Raw genomic sequence first — 21,581 nt, 5'->3', positions numbered from 1 at the left:
GAAGCTATGCTTTTATTACCATTAGACATGCATAGAGAGGTTCAGCAGAGGAGCACATAACACCTGCAAGGTGGAGACCAAGGTCCTCTGAAGTTTTCTCACATATATAGCAAAACACAGCAAATTCCTCAGAGTGAGAATCTATAAAACTATACAAGAAAGGGTGGGAAACTTTCACTCCTGTAGCACAGCTAAAGACAAAGGCAAGAAAACATAATGGGGTGGGGAACTGAGCCCTTACATTTGTTTTCTTTCTCAAGACACTGAAGGAGCTTTCTCCTCCTTCTTACATGTTACAGAATATATCACTGCTTTCCTCAAAAATTCTTCTGAAGTCTTTTTTGCAAACAAGGTTCTGAACTGAGTTTGCAGTTACATCTGCCATGGCTATATGGGAAGCCACAAGGACCTGCTGAAGTGAATGAGGACTTGAGGTAGTGAATTTACAAGTGAAACTTCACTAACAACTGAAATTTCACTAACAATTGAAAATTCTATCCGAAGAAGACTGTTCTTGGCATGGGGATTTATTAAGTGTTTGAATGAATGTTTGAGATAATCATGTTTTCCTTGCTAATATTTCATTAGAATACTAGTTCACTTATCAGCTCTCAGCTTTTTACAGTCATAGAATCACAGAATGTTAAGTGTTGGAAGGGACCTCTAGGAATTATCTAGTCCAACCCCCTTGCCAAATCAGGATCACCTAGGACAGGCCACAAAGGAATGCATTCAGGTGGGTTTTAAAAGTCCGCGGAGAAGAAGATTCCACCACCTCTCTGTGTGCAGCTTGTTCAGTGCTCTGTCACCCTCACAAAGTTTCTCCTGCTGTTGAGGATGATAAAATGGATTGTTTATTTACACTGTGATGGACTATTTTTGCTTTCTGAAAGCAAATGTATCTCTTTAAATATCATATGCCATTGAAGGAAAATCAAGTATAAGGGTGAATAACTGAAACCTGTAGATTTAAACAAACAATTTTTCTTTTAAATCAGAGCTAGAAATTTGGCCATTTGCCTTCTGAAATGTACAATATATCAGCAAAGATAGGCTGTCAGGTTTTGGTTTCCCAATGACATTTTTACGTGGTGGCTAGCTTCCTCTGCTATCCAAGTAAAGGACCCAAAAGCTGTCAGCTCTCCTTCCTAGAGTATCAGACTAGTCATATCACAAATAAATGAGGATCAGGTCTGATAAATATTAGAATATGGAGTTACACAAGACAAAACTAGAGTCTCTAGGAGGTAAGGTGTGTAATTCAATCTGCAGTACTCTTACCTCTCTGATTCATAAATCAACCTTTCTCACATCATCCCAGAGGTACTGTGTTACTTATTAGCAATATTCACATTGCATTTGTAATGAGGTCCCAAACACCTATAGGTATTAAAAATCCCATGTTACCTAAGCAGTAATTAGGTAGATATAATGACTGAATTCCAACTTGAAAAATCACATTTCCTTCCTGGAATTTCACAGGAAGTTGCAGATGGATAAAAAAGTTTCCTCCCTTTAATTGAACTCTTGCATAATAATTTTCATAACACAGTATTTTAATTGCACTCAAGAAACGGGAGGAATTGACACTGACACACCTAACTACAGGACATTACCCATTCAGGTAAAACCAAAGGCAGTCACACAATGCCTACTTCAGGAAAGGGAGAATGAATTGTCAGTTAAGGAGATCCACAGACCAAGTTGCTAGGGATTTTATGCAGGCTAGAATTAAACACTGTTGCAGTTTGAAGGGGGAACTTCAGTCTAGTCCCTGACTGCAAAGACTGAAAGCACATTACCATTGGATGTAAAAGAAAAATAATGATAAGGTCTATATAATTCATTGGCTTGCTAATGGGGATATAGAATAGAGGCGTAAACAGTTCTTTTTCTCTTTTCTTCTGTCACTCCTGCTTGCAACTTCTCTCTCTCTCTTCTGTGGCCTTGCCAGAGGTATCTCTGTTTTGACTACTGTGTGAGGTAATGAGAAGAAGGGAGGAAGTGGGGTAGGAGGTGAACAGGTCCCCTGAATCTCTCTGAGCAGTTTCTGCATTGTTTATAAATTGTATATATATATAGTACATATATTGTATATTTTGCACATATTCATAGCATTTCAGATTTCTAGATTTTAGTTTGCTTGCAAATACAGCTTCATTTGCTTCCATCCCAAACTGACAATTTATTTTGGGGGGTAGCTTCTCCAAATTAATTGGGAGGGTAATTTGAACCCACCACAAGCAGAAATAAAATGACATTTTAGAAGTTCCATTCTAAAGCACAGGAGATGAGCTGATGTTTAACAGAGAGCTTTGGCAAGTGACAATGAACCTGTGGCAGACATGTTGAAGAGGAATGGCTATCCATGTATGCACGCGTCTCTCTTTGGGAAAGCTTTGCCAGTCTACACCTAAAAAACCATGTTTCAGTCGTCCCATTATGAAAAGACTCACAATGATAGTGCAGGTGTTTTGTTTTGTTTTGTTTTCTCCAGAGTCTGAAAAATTGCATCTGTGAGGTTTTAATTAATCTCAGTAACAGATTGAATAACTGAGTTTCTTGAAACCTGAAACAAATCAGAGTGCACTGATACTATTAGTGGTAACATGTACATTTAGAGTTCATCCGTATTAGATGCTGAAGTCTTTCACATGCGCTGTCCCTGGAGCTTCATGGACCTGGGGAATATCTACCTCATGTAACATAAATAATTATTCTATTATGAGATATAATATATATTACTATATTATGGGTAAGGCAGCTCAGTCTGCTCCCTGTCTAGCAACCAGTGCTACTAAGAAAAAGCAGTGGATAATAGTAGTAGGTGACTTCCTTCTGAGAGGCCTCTGCGCCTGGCCAGATCATGGAGCAGCTCCTCCTGGAAACTATGCTAAGGCACATGAAAAATTAGGAGGTGATTGGTGGCAGCCAACACAGCTTCACCAAGAGTAAATCATGCCTGACAATCTTGGTGGCCTTCTATGATGGGGTAACAGCACTGGTGGACAAGGGAAGTACAACTGATGTCATCTACCTGGATATGTGTAAAGTGTTTGACCCGCAAACAGTGCAGTTGAAGAGTATATTTTTTAATATCACCTTCCCAATAAATTAGCTGTGAAAGAAGTGAGAACTTTCTCCATCTGCTCATTCTGGGATCCTTTTTCCAAGCAAGATTATTCATTATTGGTATGTTTAATGAAGTGGTTTCTAGGAGCCCAAGGGGGAACAGGCACTTGCTGCAGTAGGTGCCATACAAATATGAAGTGCTGCATAAAGCCTGCAGAGTGGGCAATAGGGAGACAGAACATTCCAGGTCAATGCACCAGAGAGATCACAGGCTATCTCAGGCTAATGATTCACCCCTCCATGCTTTGGGAAATCTTACTTGAAAAAAGGTGAGAGAAGGGGGTGGGGAGGGGGAGGAATGTAGAAGAGATTGTAGAAGGAGAAAAAAAAAAAAAAGAAAGAAAAGGAAAGGAAAAATGGATCAGTTCTGAATGTTTTTGCCTGCCTTATTTTAATTGTGGCTTGTTTGATGACCTCAAACAGTTTTATAGTCATCCTTAACTACTTTAAACATACATGTGAAGTAGCCTCTTAATAATACTTTTTTCAAGCCAGAGTCTCAGTTTTCTCACTTCCACCAGATAAACAAAAATTGTGCAGCATTAACCTTCTTTTGCTCTACACCATGCATCTGAATCCTTTGCATTACAGATTAGGTTTTGCACACTTAGAGAGACCAAAACCAAATGCTAGTCTTAATGCTTTCTGGCAGGGTTCATAAAGACTTAACATATAACCATCTTCATGCTAGCCCATATAATTTCTAATTTGATGAAAAAGTGTGTATCATTTTGGTTTCCAGACCCAACTGTTAGAGTTAGATTCATGATTTGTGCCTGGCAATACACAACTGTTCGTAATCCGGGTATTGGGGATATTTTGATGATCTGTGATCAAGTTTTAATGAAACTAAATTGTTTCAAATTTTAATGAAACAAAATTGTTTGAAGATTTTTTTTTTTTTTCAGAACTGTGCAAGTATCTAATATAATCTTTCTAATCAGCCTGACTTTCCACTTACTCTTCGAGGTAGAGGTAACCATTCTCCTGTGCCAACCTTCTTGCATGGGTCTGGGAATCCTTAGCTGTGGTGCCATAGGATATAACCATGGCACCATACTCACGGCACATTTTCACTCTGGCAGGGGGTGTGCTGGTTGACATGATGACAAACACCGGAATGCGGAGCTCCGCAGCATGGTAAGCAACAGCCATGGAAAAGTTACTGTCCGAAGCCACGATCACCCCCTTTCTTTGCTGATCCTAAAACACAGGTTGATAATTGCACATCATACAGCATCACAAAGTTGTCCTATATGATCCTGGATCATTCTAATGGTCTGATTTTCTTCCTTTCCTCTACTACATGCATGTCTGATGTGATCTCAGGACTTACACACAGCTAAGACAGCAAGAAATCAGTCCTTGTTCCTGCACTCCTATGAGTTCCATTCTTGTTCCATTAAAATTAGATGTAAAATTCCAGCTCATCTGAGAAGAGATGATATCTTGCCCCTCAGAGCTGACACCCGGATCCTCTTTCCCTGCTTTATTCCATTCATGTTTCCCTTTAATAGAATTTATTCATATTATTACAAAAGTAGAGAAATAACTGCTGTTTCTGGCCTTCTGTGTCATGCCAGTTGGAATTATTATTGCTGCAGTGACTCAATAACCTCCTAAAACAAATTATAAACAAGCTACTCATGTAACAATGCTGAAATTAATTACAAAATCAATTGATGATCTAGATGCTTCTCATCAGTCATTGCAACTTAATTTCATCATCACTTCAAGTTTGATGATTTGGATGTGTCAGAACGACAGTACTCATACACACCATCAAGTGCTTGCCACAGAAAAATGCTCACATTTCCATGTTGCAGTCTTTTCTTTTGAATATTTTAAGCATTTCACCATGTCTATGCTGTTCAGCACAATGGTTCAAAAGCTAAGAAATGCTGTGATTCCATGGACATTACAGGTAAAGCTGCATTTACTTCTACTCTTTTTTTTGTGAAGCAGAACTTAAACATTGTCGTCTTGTTATACCTGTGGCAGTGATGTCAGAAGGTAAAGTACCCCTCGTTCCTTTACAGATCCTGTGTACTGGAGGAACTCTTTCTTTAGGTAGATGTCCATTCCATACTGCTTGGATAGCCTAGAATACTGGGGCATAGAGATTTTATTATAGAGATGTTTATAAAATAAATTTTAAAAATCTTCTACACCCCATATGAGCTCCCTGGTGAATCATGCATTCAACAGCTATATATGAGCTCTAAAAACTACATTTCATAATCTATTTCTTTAGAAATACATGACAGTGTATAGTTGCCTCCCAGATTCTTCTGGTTCATGGAAGTAATTTTCAAACTCACATTAGTGAAGTAAGTAAGTCATAACAAATTCTGAAAATAACACTGGTTTTGGTCTTTCTGTTCAAATACAGATGTTAAAATAAGTATTGTCAATTATTTCAAAACTCACCATACAGTCTGATATTCTAGCACTTGCCAGAACTAAGAATACCCCAAAAATAAGGTTGGCTCCTAACAGATACAAAAGCAGTTAGAAAATTCCTCCTTGAGTCTGCCATGGTTTCTGCCACTGATTCACTATTGAAGGTCATATTTTCACAAATATGACCTTAGTAAAGACATTTATTTATTTGAAGAACAATGGAAATCTAGAAAGAGTTTCCCAGGACTGGAAGTGTAAGCAGCAGCTGTTTGAAAATGCTTAGCGTCTGGAGCAGAAAGGTCTCTGAGCTGAGAGGAATCAGCAAGCATAGTACATGCAGTGATACAGTGTCCAAGTGGGTTTTTATATCTTTTTTTAAACGGATTTTTTTAATGTCAAACCTTTATCAGTTTTTATAATACTACACTCACGGCATGCACTGGCACATTAATTTGCTGTTACCATGCTGTCTAAATCAAGAGTTTTAAACAAGATAGCTTCTGAAACAGAGCCTCTGTAAGCCTGTAGGCTCCAGTTCCCTAGGCTTACTCTAGGTGTCTCTATTTCGTAATTGGCTCTATTTGCTCCACTGGCTGCCAAAGCAAATGAGGTCCTGGGGATTTAGAGGATCAAGCCTTCATTTATCACAAGTCACAAAGAGAGATAAAAGACAGCCTGACAATATATTTTAAATATTTATGTCAAAAAGTCTCTGGTAGAGTCATGCATGTGGTGTGTAGAGCACATAGCCATACGTACTGACATTTTTCAGGCTGTGGGACTTTTAAATTGAATTTATAAAACCTAAATATAACTGAAACAGATACTTGCTTTAAGGTATAAAATAAAACTAGATATCTCAAATTAATGTTTCAAGGCTTTTTACAAGTACATATTAAGTTTTTCACCCGTAGATAAAATCAGATTCTGTGTTTCGCTTTTGAAAAGCCTGCAATAGGATCTAGCACTTGCTGCTCCTTTGCAAATCTGGCTGCAGAACTGAGAGAATGGAAAGTGCTTAGTAAACTAATAGGATAATGGTTTCTATCCTAAACAGCCTAATCTATGGAGAATGCCTATGTAAAACAGAATAAGGACACTAGACAAGAAACACTCCTTTACTCGTTCTTCACATGCAGTACTAGTTTTAGCATTTTTGTTTTTGTAGAGACATGGATTCTAAAGTGAGCAATGAGAAAAAGGGTATAAGGAGATCAGTCCTGTGACTTTATAAAGTTGCTAAGTCTCATATATTTAGAAATATGTGTCATTAAGTCACTCTTTCCCACAGCAGTGGTATAGTTCAGATCATTATTAATTCTGATACTCAATATTTTAAGTCTTTGGGTTATCCATTTGTTTCCTTTAACTGAGGTTTTTTTCCCCCACAGCCTAAATATAGCAATTACTTCTAATAAAGGAAACATCAAGGCTATTTTCAGCTGTACTGACCAGATGCACGACCTTGTAAGAAGCATTGAACCAGCCTGTAAGCCTTCCCTTTTGTCACTCTAATCTTATCTAAGGACTACAGATACTGTGCCTAATGTAAGAGACACAGCACAAGCCTCCATTTCGCATCCACAAAGCTAACACAAAACAACATCTAACGTTCCTTAAAGCTTCATATTACACAGATGCCTGCAGGAGCAAAAGGTGGACTTGGTAGCACAGTAGTGCCTTTTCCTGCATTGGGATGTGTTGGCTGGCTAATTTTCAAACTGACAGCCATGCCTTGGGAGCAAGTAAATGGCTCAGGGGACAGGGCCAAGGTAGACTTTTACTAGTTTTGCACTGTTGGTCAGACCTATTTGAGCTAAATATTAATGAAGTCCCTCAATGACCCACACAGACAAGGCTCCCACAGTCTCATACTGGCAGACATACAGATAGCATCTTAAAACTGTTGGGCAGAGGTACATGAAGGCATGACCCAGGCTATCAAAGGGTGCAGAGACGGCCAGTTCTGCTTTCCAAATTAAGCCATGAAATCCTCATTCTCTCTGCCTGTAGAGCTAGCTTTGTACATCAAGATTAAACCCCCCTAATATATATGACCAGAGTTGCCAAACACAGATGAGTGCAGTGCTCACTACCTGCAATATAATGCAGATCTTCTTTTCCTGGAACAGGCTCTCCAGAAAAGCAGAAGACTGACTATTCTGTCTAGCACACTGCCTGTCTTCTCAAGCATGACAGTCTGGGAATTTTGGTGACAAACAATGTCATGTGCAAAGTTTGGTGCACTTCCTCTGTTCACCCAGGCCCTGACACATCGACCACCTGCGCTGCACATGTGTTTGCTCACTCCCCCACCACCTTCCTAGGCCAGGAAACTTTTCCACTCTGGGAGGACATCCAAGTACAGCTGGCAGGATGGTTTACTCCCAAGTCACTCAGAACAGGCATCCAGTACACCTTGCTGCACTGTGGCCAGCACTACTCCGCAAATTTTCTGTGCTACCTTGCAGCCCCAAATGGTCTTGTGTCATGCCCTTTCTCATGAAGCACTCTTCTTCAGTAGCATGCTACAAAAACACAGCTGTCCTAATTTTGGGAATTCTAAGTTAAAAAAAAAAATTAAAATCAACAAATGATTATGATGTTTCTGTATCAGCAACCATTATTTGGGAATCAGGAAAAATGCTGTGCCTTGCAGACCAAATCACTTTGCTACAGGGACTGTCAACCTCAAGCAGTGGCTCAGACATCCAAAGTCCCCTTTCCTTGAGCAGGCCAGAAAGAAAATCCACAGTCAGTTAGGCTAGCAATGTATCCTGGGTCAGCAACAGGGAGTGATTTGGGGCTAAGATGTTCTTTTCCCCTACTAGTAACCTCTGGCCTTCAGTGGGAACTCATAACAATTACAATACCATGACACATCTCGTGCTAATGACTACTGTCTAATCATCATTACAACAAACATCAACAGCTATGACAAATGGGTAGACTGGCCACCCTTACATACTCTGTATGTTTGATAAATAGCCATCATGAATAGCCCCCAACAGTAGAAATACACTACAGCTTAAATAGCTTGTTACTGTACTTCTCTTGTGCTTCAGCAAAAGTTTGTACCTTTATGGGAGTGTCTCAATCATTTGCATACTCAAGCTGAATGATAGGTGCATATGTTTGTGTATGGGTATCTTAGTGTCCTTGGTTTTTTGAAGATGCATGTGACAGAACCACCTAGTTACAGAACATATCCAGCCTTGCCAGGCTGGCCAGGATAGTGAGGAAAATCTGTACCTTCCAAATCTTCAGATATGAGGGCTAATTCCAAACCAGCCCCTGCCACAAGGCTGCTTACCAAAACACTGATAGTCCACCGTCACCAACTCGTGTTTCTGGTAGCAAGACTTTTCCACTAGGAGCATAATACCATAGTGCATTAAGTCTATGCCTAATGTGGTTTATCCTTTGTTTACAGGTCACTGCAATCTTTGAGGATTTAGGTTAGTGTAAACAGATAAGAAGAAAATTATTATTGACAGTTAACAACAACCAGTATAAACATGAGTCTTCTCCCACAGATCTGTCTGCTGCAACTCACACATACTTTTCATAAAGGAAATAAACATTAAGACAATGAAAAGCCATGAAGACTCCCTACCATGCATGGGGTTTTCTGAACACCACACTGGATTTTGAAAGCTGCTGCACTAATATCTTCAAAGCGAATCAGCTTGTTACAGCTTGACAGGCTGGTCCTACTGCTTGACTGGGGGATGCGGGAAAGGGCATCCCTAAGTAACTCCTCATTACGGCTCACTATCTTCATTTCCCAGGTCTTCACATCTCCATTCAGGTAATCCTCCTCACCAAAATCTTTCAGCCTCTCAGGGTTGATAGAGGGTTGCTTCTGCCCAATAAGGCCATTTCTCATCAGCCCATCTTTACAGCAGTGAAGATCACAAAGTGCTGGGGTATCTTGTTTCTTTATTTTACTTTCATCCCTAAAAACAAATAAAAGAAACTTGTTAGGAAAGACTTGACATTTAACATTTAAGAAGCATGCACGTCTCAGTTGCTCTTTGCAAGCCTCAGGCAGGCAGACTGAATAATTACTGTTAAATTGCTTATCTTGTAGGTGGGTTGAAAGCTACTATAACTAGCCAGCCTTTAGAAAAGTCTCAGATAACCTGGCATGCAGACAAACTGGAAAAATGTCTTACCCAAGAAAATAAGATAGACATAAAATTGGTGCTGTCTGGGCAGCCAGACCTTTCTCAGTACTCAGTCTCAATCAGCAGTGATGCCTGTTCAGTGCTTCCAGAGATTTTGAAATAACTGGAATTGTATTTGCTGTATACAACTCCCTGATTTCATAAAAAGGCAAATAGCTGCTGCAGAGCATTCCCTGATGCTATTAATAACAGTAACAAATGTCATTACATCATACACAAGAGGTCAGTTTCTCTTCTCTTGCGTACTTGCAGAGCATACTCGTAGAGCATACTCTTGACAGCCGTTACTGCCTTGTGACGGGAAAGAAATTACTTTGATAAGGGATAACAATTATATCTTACTTCAGAGCTAAAGAACTAGGTCTCCTGATCTGTCAGTTAGCACTGCATAGATAAAAACATCTGTAAATAGGACAACACTGTGATGCCACACAAAACCTTCCCCAATAAACTTCAGAAAGACAATACTCCTACAAATTTGTGAGTTTTCCTACCTTCAGCTGCCTTACCCTATGGTCCACAGTGTTTTACGAGTTCACAAGGAAAAATATACTGTAGTGTAGGATTTTGCAGTCCTGGTAACAAATAAATGCAAAACTTCTAGAAATTCTTGGAATTTGGAAACCAATGTGGGGAAAAGGAGCATTAAGCAGACAAGTGACTTTGAAAAGAACTGAAACCACCCCTGGTCTACGGCTGTGATTACACAGAGAGCATAAGCCTCTGAACATGAAGGACTCAATATTTACTGCTTGGAAGAAAGGGTTTTCTCAAAAAGGTATGTGTTAAATTATGTCAGAGATTCCTGCATCATCTCCAAACTTTTAACACTTTCACAAAATAACTTCAGTTTAAGTTATGCAGTCATTCATCATCAGGGCTGGCTAGAGCAAATGTTGCCCTAGTTTTACAGCAGTGATCAGCACTGTATTATGCATTGCAATGACTTCCAAAAAGAATTTAAAAATATTTAGAAACAGCTGCTTTTTGAGCAATTGCCCTGCTTTCAGCAGTATCATCATCATCCATTTTCTCTGTGGGCCCAATAATATGTGCCAGCAGCTCTGCTTCCTATTACACTTCCAACAGAGAATTTCACATAACAATATGGACAACATAAAAGGTTTTGTTTGTTGAATCAAGTCAAATATCAGTAGTATCAATCTTTCTGTACATCCTCACATAGGAGGCAAAAGAAGGACAATTTTTGTAGCAAAGTCTTCTCTTTACAAAATTAATGAGATCAAGACCTTTTTTTTAAGATAAATAAATAATTTGAACATTCATAACTTTTTTAAAGTGAAACTTTTGATTTAAAATCTTTTCCTGATACTGTACCACAAACCTGATACACCCAAACAGCTGACATGCTGCCTTTGAAACAATTAGCTTATCAAATAACTCTATTCCATAATTTCTCCATTCTCCTTTGGGGTTAGAAAATTGGAATGCATCATAAAAGATGTTAAACTCCCACTGTTAGTTTTCATGCATATTAGTTAACTGCATGCACACTGTCTTCCCAAGAACTTCTTACTGCACAGGGGGCTGCCTGCTCCAAAAGAACATTTTCCAAATGACCATAGGCCATAACCACACCGAACAGAGAACATGTACATCTTATCTCTGAATATATTATCAAAAATGTTTAGCAAGCATTAGCAATGAATGATATTTCTTACACTGGCAATGGGTTAAAAAGATATATGCAGAGTGAAATACATATAGGTAGATACATTTGATTTTTCTAGTTTTTGTTGTTGTTGTTGTTGTTGCTTGTTTGTTTTTAACTGGCTGACATTTGAGATAGAAAATAAAGTCACACTTTTTCCTTGCATCTGTGTCAGTCAACTACAAAAAGTCCATTAAAAAAAAATCACAGCCAAAGATGACCACAAAAGCTCCATTAATGAATCTGGATTCTGCTAGGGGGCAATGCTTCACTATACAACTGCCATCAGATATTTTTATCTGCAAATAGAAAGGCCAAAATTTTTAGCTTCAGTCTTGGATTTTCTTTTTTCAGCAGAACAAAGGATGGAAGTAAATAATTTTCTTAGTTCTTGATCTGCAGCAATGCTTTAATGAACAGTGAATATCTTCTCAGCACCATCATGGAGACAAGACTAAGGTCATTGGAAAATGATCACTGGGGAAAACAAAACAAAACAAAACAAAACAAAACAAAACCTGAAAGTCAAATAGCTATAGAATATGTGCAGGCTTTTCAAGCTTGAGATAGTTTTCAAGTACACCCAAAACATCATAATCTCAACATTTAATGTGGAAGCTATCATCTGTTTGCTTCTGAAAGGTCATCAGCTTTGTTATCAAAGGAATATCATGGTGCTATTGTATATGTATGTATTCTATATAGTTATTTCAGATGAATTTTTAGTCTCCTTCTTTGTACATACTTTTCATTTACATTAGCAAATGACATTTCCCCCTATTAAACCTGAGAGCTTTCAAACTTCCAAGGTAAACAGTAGGTTGAGGTTTGATAATCCATCACAAACAGGCAACTAATAACCCTATTGGATTATTGTCTGTTGGGAATTCCTTTTGCAGGAACAGTCAAAGCAGGCAGCCAAGCATGCAAGTGCTCACAGAAAGACAGCATGTTACTTCCCATGCACAGTAACAAAGCATGGCCTCTGTTGTAGCAATCATGAAGACCAGATGAAAATCTGAGCCAATATAAATACAAACCCCAGCATTATAAAACACTGCTCCCTTCAAACGCATCACTCTTCCATTTTTGGAGTTTGTTTCAGAAAGTTTTAAGAAAATGTCTGTTTATTTCCATCCTTAACACAAATATCCAGCTGGCAAGCTTTGTTACGTAGTTATAAATGACCACATTTTACCTTTAAAGTGATTAGTAACAGCAAACATGGAAACACAGTTTATAAACCTACTTTTTCAAGAGCAGCTGCTCAGCATAACTGAAAAAAAAAAAAAAGGAAAATAAAAGATCCATATGCAGACATTTTATGAATAATTAAGGATCTGGAAAAAAATATCTTTTGTTTAAGCAGATATCTGTACATAGTTTGAAGTCTTAAAGCCAGTGCAAAGAGATTGTGTGCTGGAATGTACCCTTAGAATGATACAAAACAACAGCACAGAATGAAAAGTAATTTCTGTTTCCAGTTTGGTTTATATTTTAAATATATTGATAAATTTCATCAAATAAGCAGCACTGGGGAAAACAAGTTTAAAAACACACTAATAATAAACCAAGTAATGAATAAAACAAATAAAAATAATTTGGGGAAGATAAAATACAGTAGTAGCACATACAACACCTGAAGACTACTACGGTTACCTTTGTGACAGGGAGAAAGAAATGCCCGTGCAGTGTTCTTGCAATCATGGGACAATTACGTGTCTCCATCAGATGAAGCATGTGCTGATTGGATTCCTCAGGATCCATGTGGCAACAGAATAAAGATTAAACTGATATACTAAATTCTCTTCAGCTTCTAAAACTGAAGGAGCAAAAAAGTCTACAAAGTCATGGATATCCAGGACAGAGTCAACTGGGAAGAATTAGTCACTGGTCCTCACAGGGGACTAACAATGAGTAGAAAATTCAGGTAAAAAATGGGAAGATTTTTCTTACAAAAACAATTAACTTGAAGAACTCATTGCCAAAGGATAATATGAAAGGCAATAGTGTAATTGGGTTCCTAAAAATTTGTGCGAATGTATGAATATAGGGTCTAATAGAGCCTGATAAACACATTGTTCAAGAAGCAATCTGTGATTCAGGAAGCTCCTAAGCACTTAGGTGTCAGACTCCATTAAAGCATATGAGAGACTGCATCTTACATGGTTTTTGTTTTTCTCCAAATTCCTGTTACTGGGCACCACTACTGACAAGACACAGAAGTAGACAGTGCTTTGTTCTTTCCCAGTGTTGCCATTTTGATTTGCAGACATATCCAGTGTCAGATTTTGGTCCATTTGGTGGCTTTTACACCTCTTAAAAAATGAGTCACAACAATGCATTTTGAGGCAGGAATGAAGCTGGAATTATGGACATACCTTCCAAAAATACTGTGCTCTTTCATAAATAGAAATTCAAGTGACACAAAAGGAAACAAAGACCTTTTTGGTGTAAGAGTGAAAGATCAGGATTTCTTTTTCATTTCCACAGCAGGTTTTTGTCACTGTATTTATAGTGATGCACACTCATAAGGAAGAAGGACCAACACTTTAGTGTAAGTTCCATATAGTGTTTTAGAATCCTTAAAGATTTATGCCATGACAAGAATTTCAAACTCCAATGCCTAACTTGGGCTGATCAGTGGTACAATGCAAACTGGATAGAGCTAGAATACTACTTGAAGCCACCTCAGTGAATCAGGGCTAGCCCCTCATTAACTCAGCAACACACGTGTGTATATGGATGTTATTTCGTTCCTTTTTAATGTCTCACCCTTTTAGCCCATCCTGGGACCAAACTACAGCCATTACACTACAACCCAATGACCCCTCCCCAGCCAGGAAGGGGAATGGGGGAAAATGCAATCTAAAGTGTACAAAGTTATACTCAGCCCCATGAAAGTACAGAAGTGAGCTCCTCCAGGAACAGGGAGAAGACAGAAGAGGAGGAGCAGGAAGAGGCCTCATCCTTAGCAAACTTCCTCCTTTGTACTGAACATGACATTTAGGGTCTGGGATACACCTGTGAGCCAACTCAGGTCAAATGCCCTGGCTGACTTGGAACTGCTCATGGCCTACAGGCTGTGACTGGCCTAGGATTCTGTCCTAGCAAAGCCAGAACAATGTTTTGGGGGTGGGGGTTTCTTAAGCTTGTGTCTATATGCTGCCATCTTCTTCAGGCTTCCTAAACACCTTCCTGGAGCACACCAGGTAGCAGACACTGGTAAAGTTTTAGACATACCAGCCATCTGCTTTCTAGATAAATGGGCTCAGATCTTATGCCTACAAGTTGATGCTTCTTATTACAGCAAAAGGTGATCCCTTTAAAGTCACATCACTTATTTTCTCAGAGTCCTAGGCAGAGATGGATCATGTACTGCAGACATGAGGTGGAGGAAAGAGGCCTGCTGTAGGTCTGTTCAGCTTATGACTGAGATGTGACTAGGGCTGGGATCTCCTCTCAAAGGAGTGAGAAAGAGGTAATCCCAGGATATGACAGAGAGGGCCCTTTCCCTCATCCAAATCCCTCTTTTATCCAGAATCTTCCCAGTTCCATTAATCCTTCTTATTTCATGTCCCCAGCCTCATTTCCCCTGACCCCTCTGAATACCTGAGCCTCCCCCACCCTTCTGACACCTTCCCTCTTTGTTCCATTCCCCTTCCCCAAAACGCCCTAAATAATGCTGTTCTCTCCCAACTCCTTTTTGCAGTGTAAATCCCTGTGAGCTCATCAACTTTTGCAAAAACTCTACTGACCCCATCCAATCCTCATCTCTATTTTCCTCTCCACAAACACACAGAAATTCCTACAAGCATCTCAGCAGCTTAAGTGTGTCTTTATGAAGGAGAAATGACAGAAAAATGCAGAGTTAGTGAAATACAAGGAAGCATCATAATAGATGTTATCTTCACTGCTAGTAATTCTAGGTTACTACACTGAATAGTGTCCAAGTATCCTTTGCAGGACTACAGGGTGACAAGTAAACTCCCCCAGGCACGGGAAAGGAGTATGACAGATCTCTCTTTGACAATGCATCTTCCCCTAAACAGAAATTCAGTAAATATTAGCTCAACTTTATTGATAGAAACTGGGGCACAGACAGATCGAGTGACTTGCCTAAGACTCCCACAGGAAGTTCATAGCAGGGCTACTTATCAAAGTGTCTTAAAGGCAAAGAGATCAGGGCTTAGTTACTAACCTGCATGACAGATGTTAGGGTATGTATGCACTGTAAGCATACATAGGTGCATAATAACCAAGCCATGAGATTGAGCAGGCATTTATAACTCTGTTGACCATATAGAGGTCTGACAAAACCATGTGATGATATGCCAACCACAAATCCAAAGAAAGCTCAGGCTCATGCAGGGAACAACCAAGCTGCTTTATCACTTCTGATAAAATATCTCCTTACTTTCAGTAAGTCAGATTTACCAGAGCTTGAGCCTAGTGCTATATCTGCCTTCATCTGTGGTCATAATCTGTTGCCAGTCTTTTGTACACATGACAGAAATGTCACCACTTACTGCTGGCAATGACAGCTGAGTGTCAGATGCTAAACAGATAACATGACAAAAAGTAATCTGGAAGCAAGAACTCAGAAGGTGATCCTTCTTGGTTACCTCTGCTTCAACACCTTCCAAGTGCCCTTCAGACGCATTCCTCAAAACAGTTCTTACAGGACGTTCACAACTGTGAATGTCAAATTATCACTAACAGACATATAAAACTCTCCAAGTAATTAAACTTTTTTCCTCATTAAGTTAAATGTATTGTGAGTTGAGGTGGTCTCTGGTGATTAATGAATCTCCATATTTGACCTGAAACAGAATGAATAGCATGACCCAAACAAGAAGAGTGGTTCTGCAATGAAAGGATTGTGTTAAGGTTCTCAGCTCACTGCAGAACACATCACATCATGTGAGTGACTTTGGGCAAGCCATTTTTTCCATTTAGAAGTGAAACCTTGTCTTCCTCTTTGGTGTTTCATGGAATTTTATTAAGAGCATTAAGTTCACTGAAACAATTCATGTTTTAAATATTACCATCATCTGTGGCTATTGGCATGGTAGAACAATGAGAACTGTCCCTTGATTACACAACATTTGGTAACACCAAGCTGTGATCTTGCTAGCAGTGTCCAGATAATAAATATGGGGAAGAAAGTAACTATGGAAAAGGTTAAATGTGAAGCTATGAAAACACAATCATGCCATATGGGTGCAACCCCCTGCAGCTGGTGCTAGACAAGGGCACTAGACATATCCTAAATTCCATCTGCACCATTCAAGTCTGAATTCAGGAATTCAAGAAGACCATAAGCACCATAACAAAGACAACCACAGAGCACTTGTAATAACAAGATCTGATCCAGGCTGTTCCAAGATAAATTTTCAGCAGTACTTCAGCCTGTCTAGGGCTATTTCTAATACCATACTCATGAAGAAATAAAAAAGCTGAACTCCACAGGCTTAAAGTATTCAGATCTCCACTGCTTCTAGAGTAACTCATACTCACAGAACTCTAGGAGATATTGGAGAATTACAAACAACATTCCTCTTTTATTTGAAGAAAGTAAGGAAAGGAAGAAGAAAGCATTACCTATACAGCACAGCGACTAAATAAACAACGAGGTGAAGCAAAACTCCAACTACGACACCGTAAGGAGGCAGGAAGGGTCCAGGGGTTGTCATGTCCATAGGCCTGGCCTTGGGTGGACCCCAAAGGCTGACCATGACCTCTGAGGGGGAGAAAGGAGAGCTATAGCTCTAAGTCAGACAGCAATATGCTCCAACCTTTGCCAGAAAGGATCGTAGTCTTCATCTTCCCTGGAGCGGTCCCTGGGACTTCTGTTTTTTAACACCCTGGAGTAGAGAAACTGTGCTGCAAAATTCATTGTAATTCCTGGGGTAAAGTAAAGCTGGAAGACTGCAGGCAGGACACCCACTTGCCTGTGAAAAATGCCAGCCCTGCAATGCCTGGATGGGAAATAGTGGGTGATGTGCTGTACGCAGCTCTCCAGAGCTGGCTGGGGGAGGGAAGTGCCTTTCAGAGAGATGTCTGCTGCTATTTAAAGAGATTATTTCAGAGGCCAACCTGTCCTTGTCAATTTGAGTCAAGGCCTGGATTATGCTTGGGTGACACTCTGTTAGCTGGACACTCGAAGCTTTAGTTACATACTGCTTAGCTATGGTTCACGATCTGAGCCTGCTATAGGGCCTGCAGTGTAATGGCATGAACTTAGGTAGACAGTCAGCAAGAAAGAGATGCCCATTAAGTGGAGGTTGAGTCAGCTGCAATGATCCTTTCAGGCACCACCTGGGGACATAGATCTTTGTGACTGATTACATTGTTTGGACCTTCTCTTGGCACAAGTCCTTGTAGCAGAAAACCAAAGATATCCAGATCATACAGACAGAAAAGATCATCTAGGGAACAGGAAGCCATAGATACTAAAAACCCTGAACATCTGAATCTGTTGCTCATTGTCCTGAGAGCACACTAGCAAAGGCCACATTTCCAAGGTGCAGAATGACTGTGCAGTGGGGATAGGAGCAGGAGGTCTTTCTGCAGTCCCCCTCTGGAATACAGCCCTGATGGAATGCAGGCTCCAGGTTGCTCAGGGCATCCCTTTCCAGGTATCTGTGGTCCCTTAGTACCCTTTAGTTTCTGCTGCCAGCATACAAAATCTTAACCACTAATACAGAGGAGAGGTACATTGTAAAATCTAACTCAAACTGTAACTTAACCCTCCCAACAGTGTACTGTGAAAAATATATAAGGAAATAAATGATCAGATAGTCTTCTGGGATCTCTAGGAACTCTGAGCTGTCTTGATGGAGCCTTTCCTACACTGGCATGGCAGACAGGTCCCCCGACTTCATCCAGAAGAAGCTCCAGATTCATCGTTTTTCCTGTCTCGCCCACTCAAAACCCCAGAGGCTGTGCAGGTGGTGCCAGCTTTCTGCAGGTTTCATTTACATCTTTCATAGTGCCACCACCCAAGATTTGGTTTGTGTTTGTGGAAGCAAATAATCATTTATATCTGCACTGCTTTAGGCATAGTTAACTGTGATCTCAGTAAAACCAGGCTCAATCAGGGATACTGCATACATCTGAAGTGCCATTCTTGAGAAGTGTCTTTATTTACAGTATTATTGTCTTGTACTTAGATAATTTTGAGTCTAAAATACCTCAACACTTTAATCAAGGAACAGAATTGGAATTCAGTGCTTATGTGCCAGTGTGTAAGACTAAGGATTAAATTAATGGAAAGAAATGAAAAATCCAAGTCTCAGAATAAGTTTTATGCTCACTGGGTTGTATATGCCTGCCTGTCTTCTTCAGTCCCTGCAACAAAAGCCACTAAAAGTTATCATAATGTGGAAAGTAATAGCTGCTTCTTTTCACAGAAAACCTTCTGAAAAATAAAATAGGACCACTTTGACATGAAAATGGAAAACAGTGCTTCATTCATTTGTAACCAGAGAAAATTCAGTTTGGATAGCATTGGGAGAAATAGCTATTACCACTGTGAATAAAGAATCCATTGAAGAGGTTTTGAAGAATTTGCCAAAGTTTCTCCCCACACTAAATAAAACTAATAATGTTTCCAACCTCAGTGAGAACAGCATGGGTGGGAAGTGATAGTCTATCCAAAGCAGAGAATTCTTTGCTGAATTTGATCAGTTGCAGAAGGAAAGAGGGTGGAGACAGTCTGCAGTTAAGCCAAGAAAAACAATAGAAGCTATTCAGAGAGCAGCAACACAGAAAACCAAACTGATCATTTAGGATTATGCAATGTATTGGTGCAAATGTGGTGGTAGACCACTATAATAATCACTATGGATAAATAACTATAGACAATTCAAAAAGAATTGTGAATTTAAGGAAATGAGAGAGGAAGAAGGAATAGCCATCAAAAAGTTTCAAGGCTCCTTCTAATTCAGCATACTAATTTCACTTCCATCTCAGTTTCTAAGTAAATCATTATTTATAAAGCAGGCCAGAGTTACAGCCCTCACTATTTCTATGTCAGATAGCAGCTAACCCAGGGCAGTGAAATGTCATGATCCTGTTTGATATTTTTAGGGAGCTGAGAAAGAGACTCAGAAGGTAGGTTGAAATCAACTGAAACAACTCTAGCTTCCTCAAGCTATGTTTTGTAGTAGCTAAGAGAAAGGACATTGATTTCAAGAACATATCTGCTGACACCAGAGGCTAGAAGGAAGCCTGAGAGTGCTTTTTGCAAACTGTGCAGGGCAGACTGTATTTGGTAAATATTTTGAAGAAAGGGTGAGATGTTTCTCAAGACAAAAAGCAAAATTTTACATTAGAGGTCCCAAAATTATCACCCCAGAATATTATTCATATCTATCAGAGGTAAGATTCTGAACCAATACATTTCAATAGCTGAGCAAAAACTGGGAACTCCAGCACAGATCTTGTGTTTTGCTGGCACAAAACCAAACAAACATGCTCTCTACCATTGAGACTAAATAACTGATAAGAATCAGCAAAACGTTTTGTGTTGCTATATGGGATATTTAGCTCAGCTGCACTAAAAAAACAGAACTATTCTATGGTTCTATATTCTTCTTACCTCAATTTCCAATTGTAGAATAGCACTTTTAATACATGCAGAGGCAGTAAATTGACAATGCAGTTTCAAATTGACAAAGATCTTATCTAGATATCTTTGGATAATGTGAGATATCCTATGTTATCACTGACTCCAGGCTTTCTGATTTTTTGGGTCTAAAGCATTAGTCACAAGGCTGCATTCATATTAAAGGAAATGTGCACTGGCAGAAGCCCACACTGTAAATCCCTGTAGAGATGCATTAGCTTGTCTGTGCCGAGCACAGCAACTGTGATCAACAGTTTCACCTTCCGCTATTTCAGAGAGCGTTGGAGCATCACAGCGGCACTCTATAATCTCAAATTACTGCTATAATTATTATCTTTTCACTAACAAAAATCACCAAGCATTCAAATGAAAAGCAGATGTGAGCCAAAACACACAAAGGTTTTTACAGACTTACTGAAACAGACTTTGATTTGCTGCAGTCTATAGATTAACTACTACATGATGCTTTCAGAAACTCAAAAAGCTTCTAAAAGATGCTTAAGACATCACTGCTTAGATATCCAACAGCAGTAATGAACAGATGACAGTTTCTGCTGAAATATATAAATGCTTTGCTGGCATGCCATACGTCAGCCCCTGTAAGCATTGGTATTTATGTGAATTCCTCTGCCTCCCCCTCAGTCTAAGCAAGCTCAAGGTCAAGTACGTAACAGTTTGGGTCTATTACTTTGACTTAGACTATCATTGATCTAAATCCTCTTCCCTTGTCTCCTGCTGAGTCTAATTTAAACATTGAACTCTCAGTTGCAGTTCATGCTGTGCTGGAGATCAGCTCACCTGGGCTGTACCCAGCCTGGCCCATCAGTTTTGCTGAATGCCACTGTGGGCAGAGGAAAACGAAGAAGTTGCCTGAGCCAAAGGCAAGGGATGGGAGATGTACTGGCTCCTGGTGGCCCTTCAGACAGAAATAGATTACTTCATCAATCATCCATGAGGCAGCTCCCTGCCTGCCAGGCAATGCTTATCCACCTCAGCCAGCACCTCCTCCCCTGCCCTTCTGCTGGGCTACACTCCTGCCCACTTTGCCTCATCTCTTCCCAGTCCTACACTCTCCTTTCAGTGACTCCATCAAGGCTGTACAGTCAAGTACCTCTCAGTTTTTCTTCCCTGGTTTTAGTATCTAATACCAGCAGAACACTTTCTGTACCCTGTAATTTATTCTTCTAAATTCAAACCACAGGCTCTCTAATTCACTTTCTTAATGATAATTCAAAGAAAAGAGATTGCCTCAGAACTGTGTATAATGTCCTGATGAGTCACATGATTTCTGTACTCACTTCTGTTGCTTCTTTTTCCTTGCACACATGCAGTCAGCCCTCCATTCCCCTTCCATGTTTTTTATCCTCTAATCTTCTAGTTCATCTTTTCTCAATGCTATTAGAAAAGATCTGAGATAGCTTCCACTGTGAAACAGAAAATTATCACTTTATTTTTGTGCAGATGATTAAAAGTATCCAAGAAGGAAAAAACAGAAAGTACTTACAGAAAAATCCCCCACAAAATTATATAGATAAAACACCTGAATAAAGAA

At 39.5% G+C, this 21,581-nt stretch overlaps 1 protein-coding gene across 3 annotated transcripts in view; it reads right to left on the bottom strand.

Annotated features, from left to right (window-relative positions):
• The window catches only part of LOC104298839 (L-threonine ammonia-lyase), a 29,542-nt gene extending 12,082 nt beyond the window's left edge, over window positions 1-17,460 (bottom strand). Inside the window, exons 1-5 of one of the 3 annotated variants that reach the window (XM_054163858.1) lie at window positions 17,002-17,187; window positions 12,647-12,673; window positions 9,152-9,494; window positions 5,125-5,241; window positions 4,094-4,335 (exon numbers count right to left, since the gene is read on the bottom strand). In XM_054163858.1, the coding sequence (XP_054019833.1) occupies window positions 4,094-4,335; window positions 5,125-5,241; window positions 9,152-9,494; window positions 12,647-12,673; window positions 17,002-17,135 (863 nt within the window). In that variant the 5' untranslated portion in view covers window positions 17,136-17,187. The other 2 variants (XM_009898943.2, XM_054163860.1) reach the window with 2 other exon arrangements.
• Between the last annotated feature and the right edge of the window lie 4,121 nt (window positions 17,461-21,581).

This window comes from Dryobates pubescens, chromosome 8, assembly GCF_014839835.1.
Source record: "Dryobates pubescens isolate bDryPub1 chromosome 8, bDryPub1.pri, whole genome shotgun sequence".
NCBI classification, from domain to species: Eukaryota; Metazoa; Chordata; class Aves; order Piciformes; family Picidae; genus Dryobates; species Dryobates pubescens.
The sequence above is the reverse complement of the archived record's forward strand: the minus strand, read 5'-3'. Positions and strand labels throughout refer to the sequence as shown.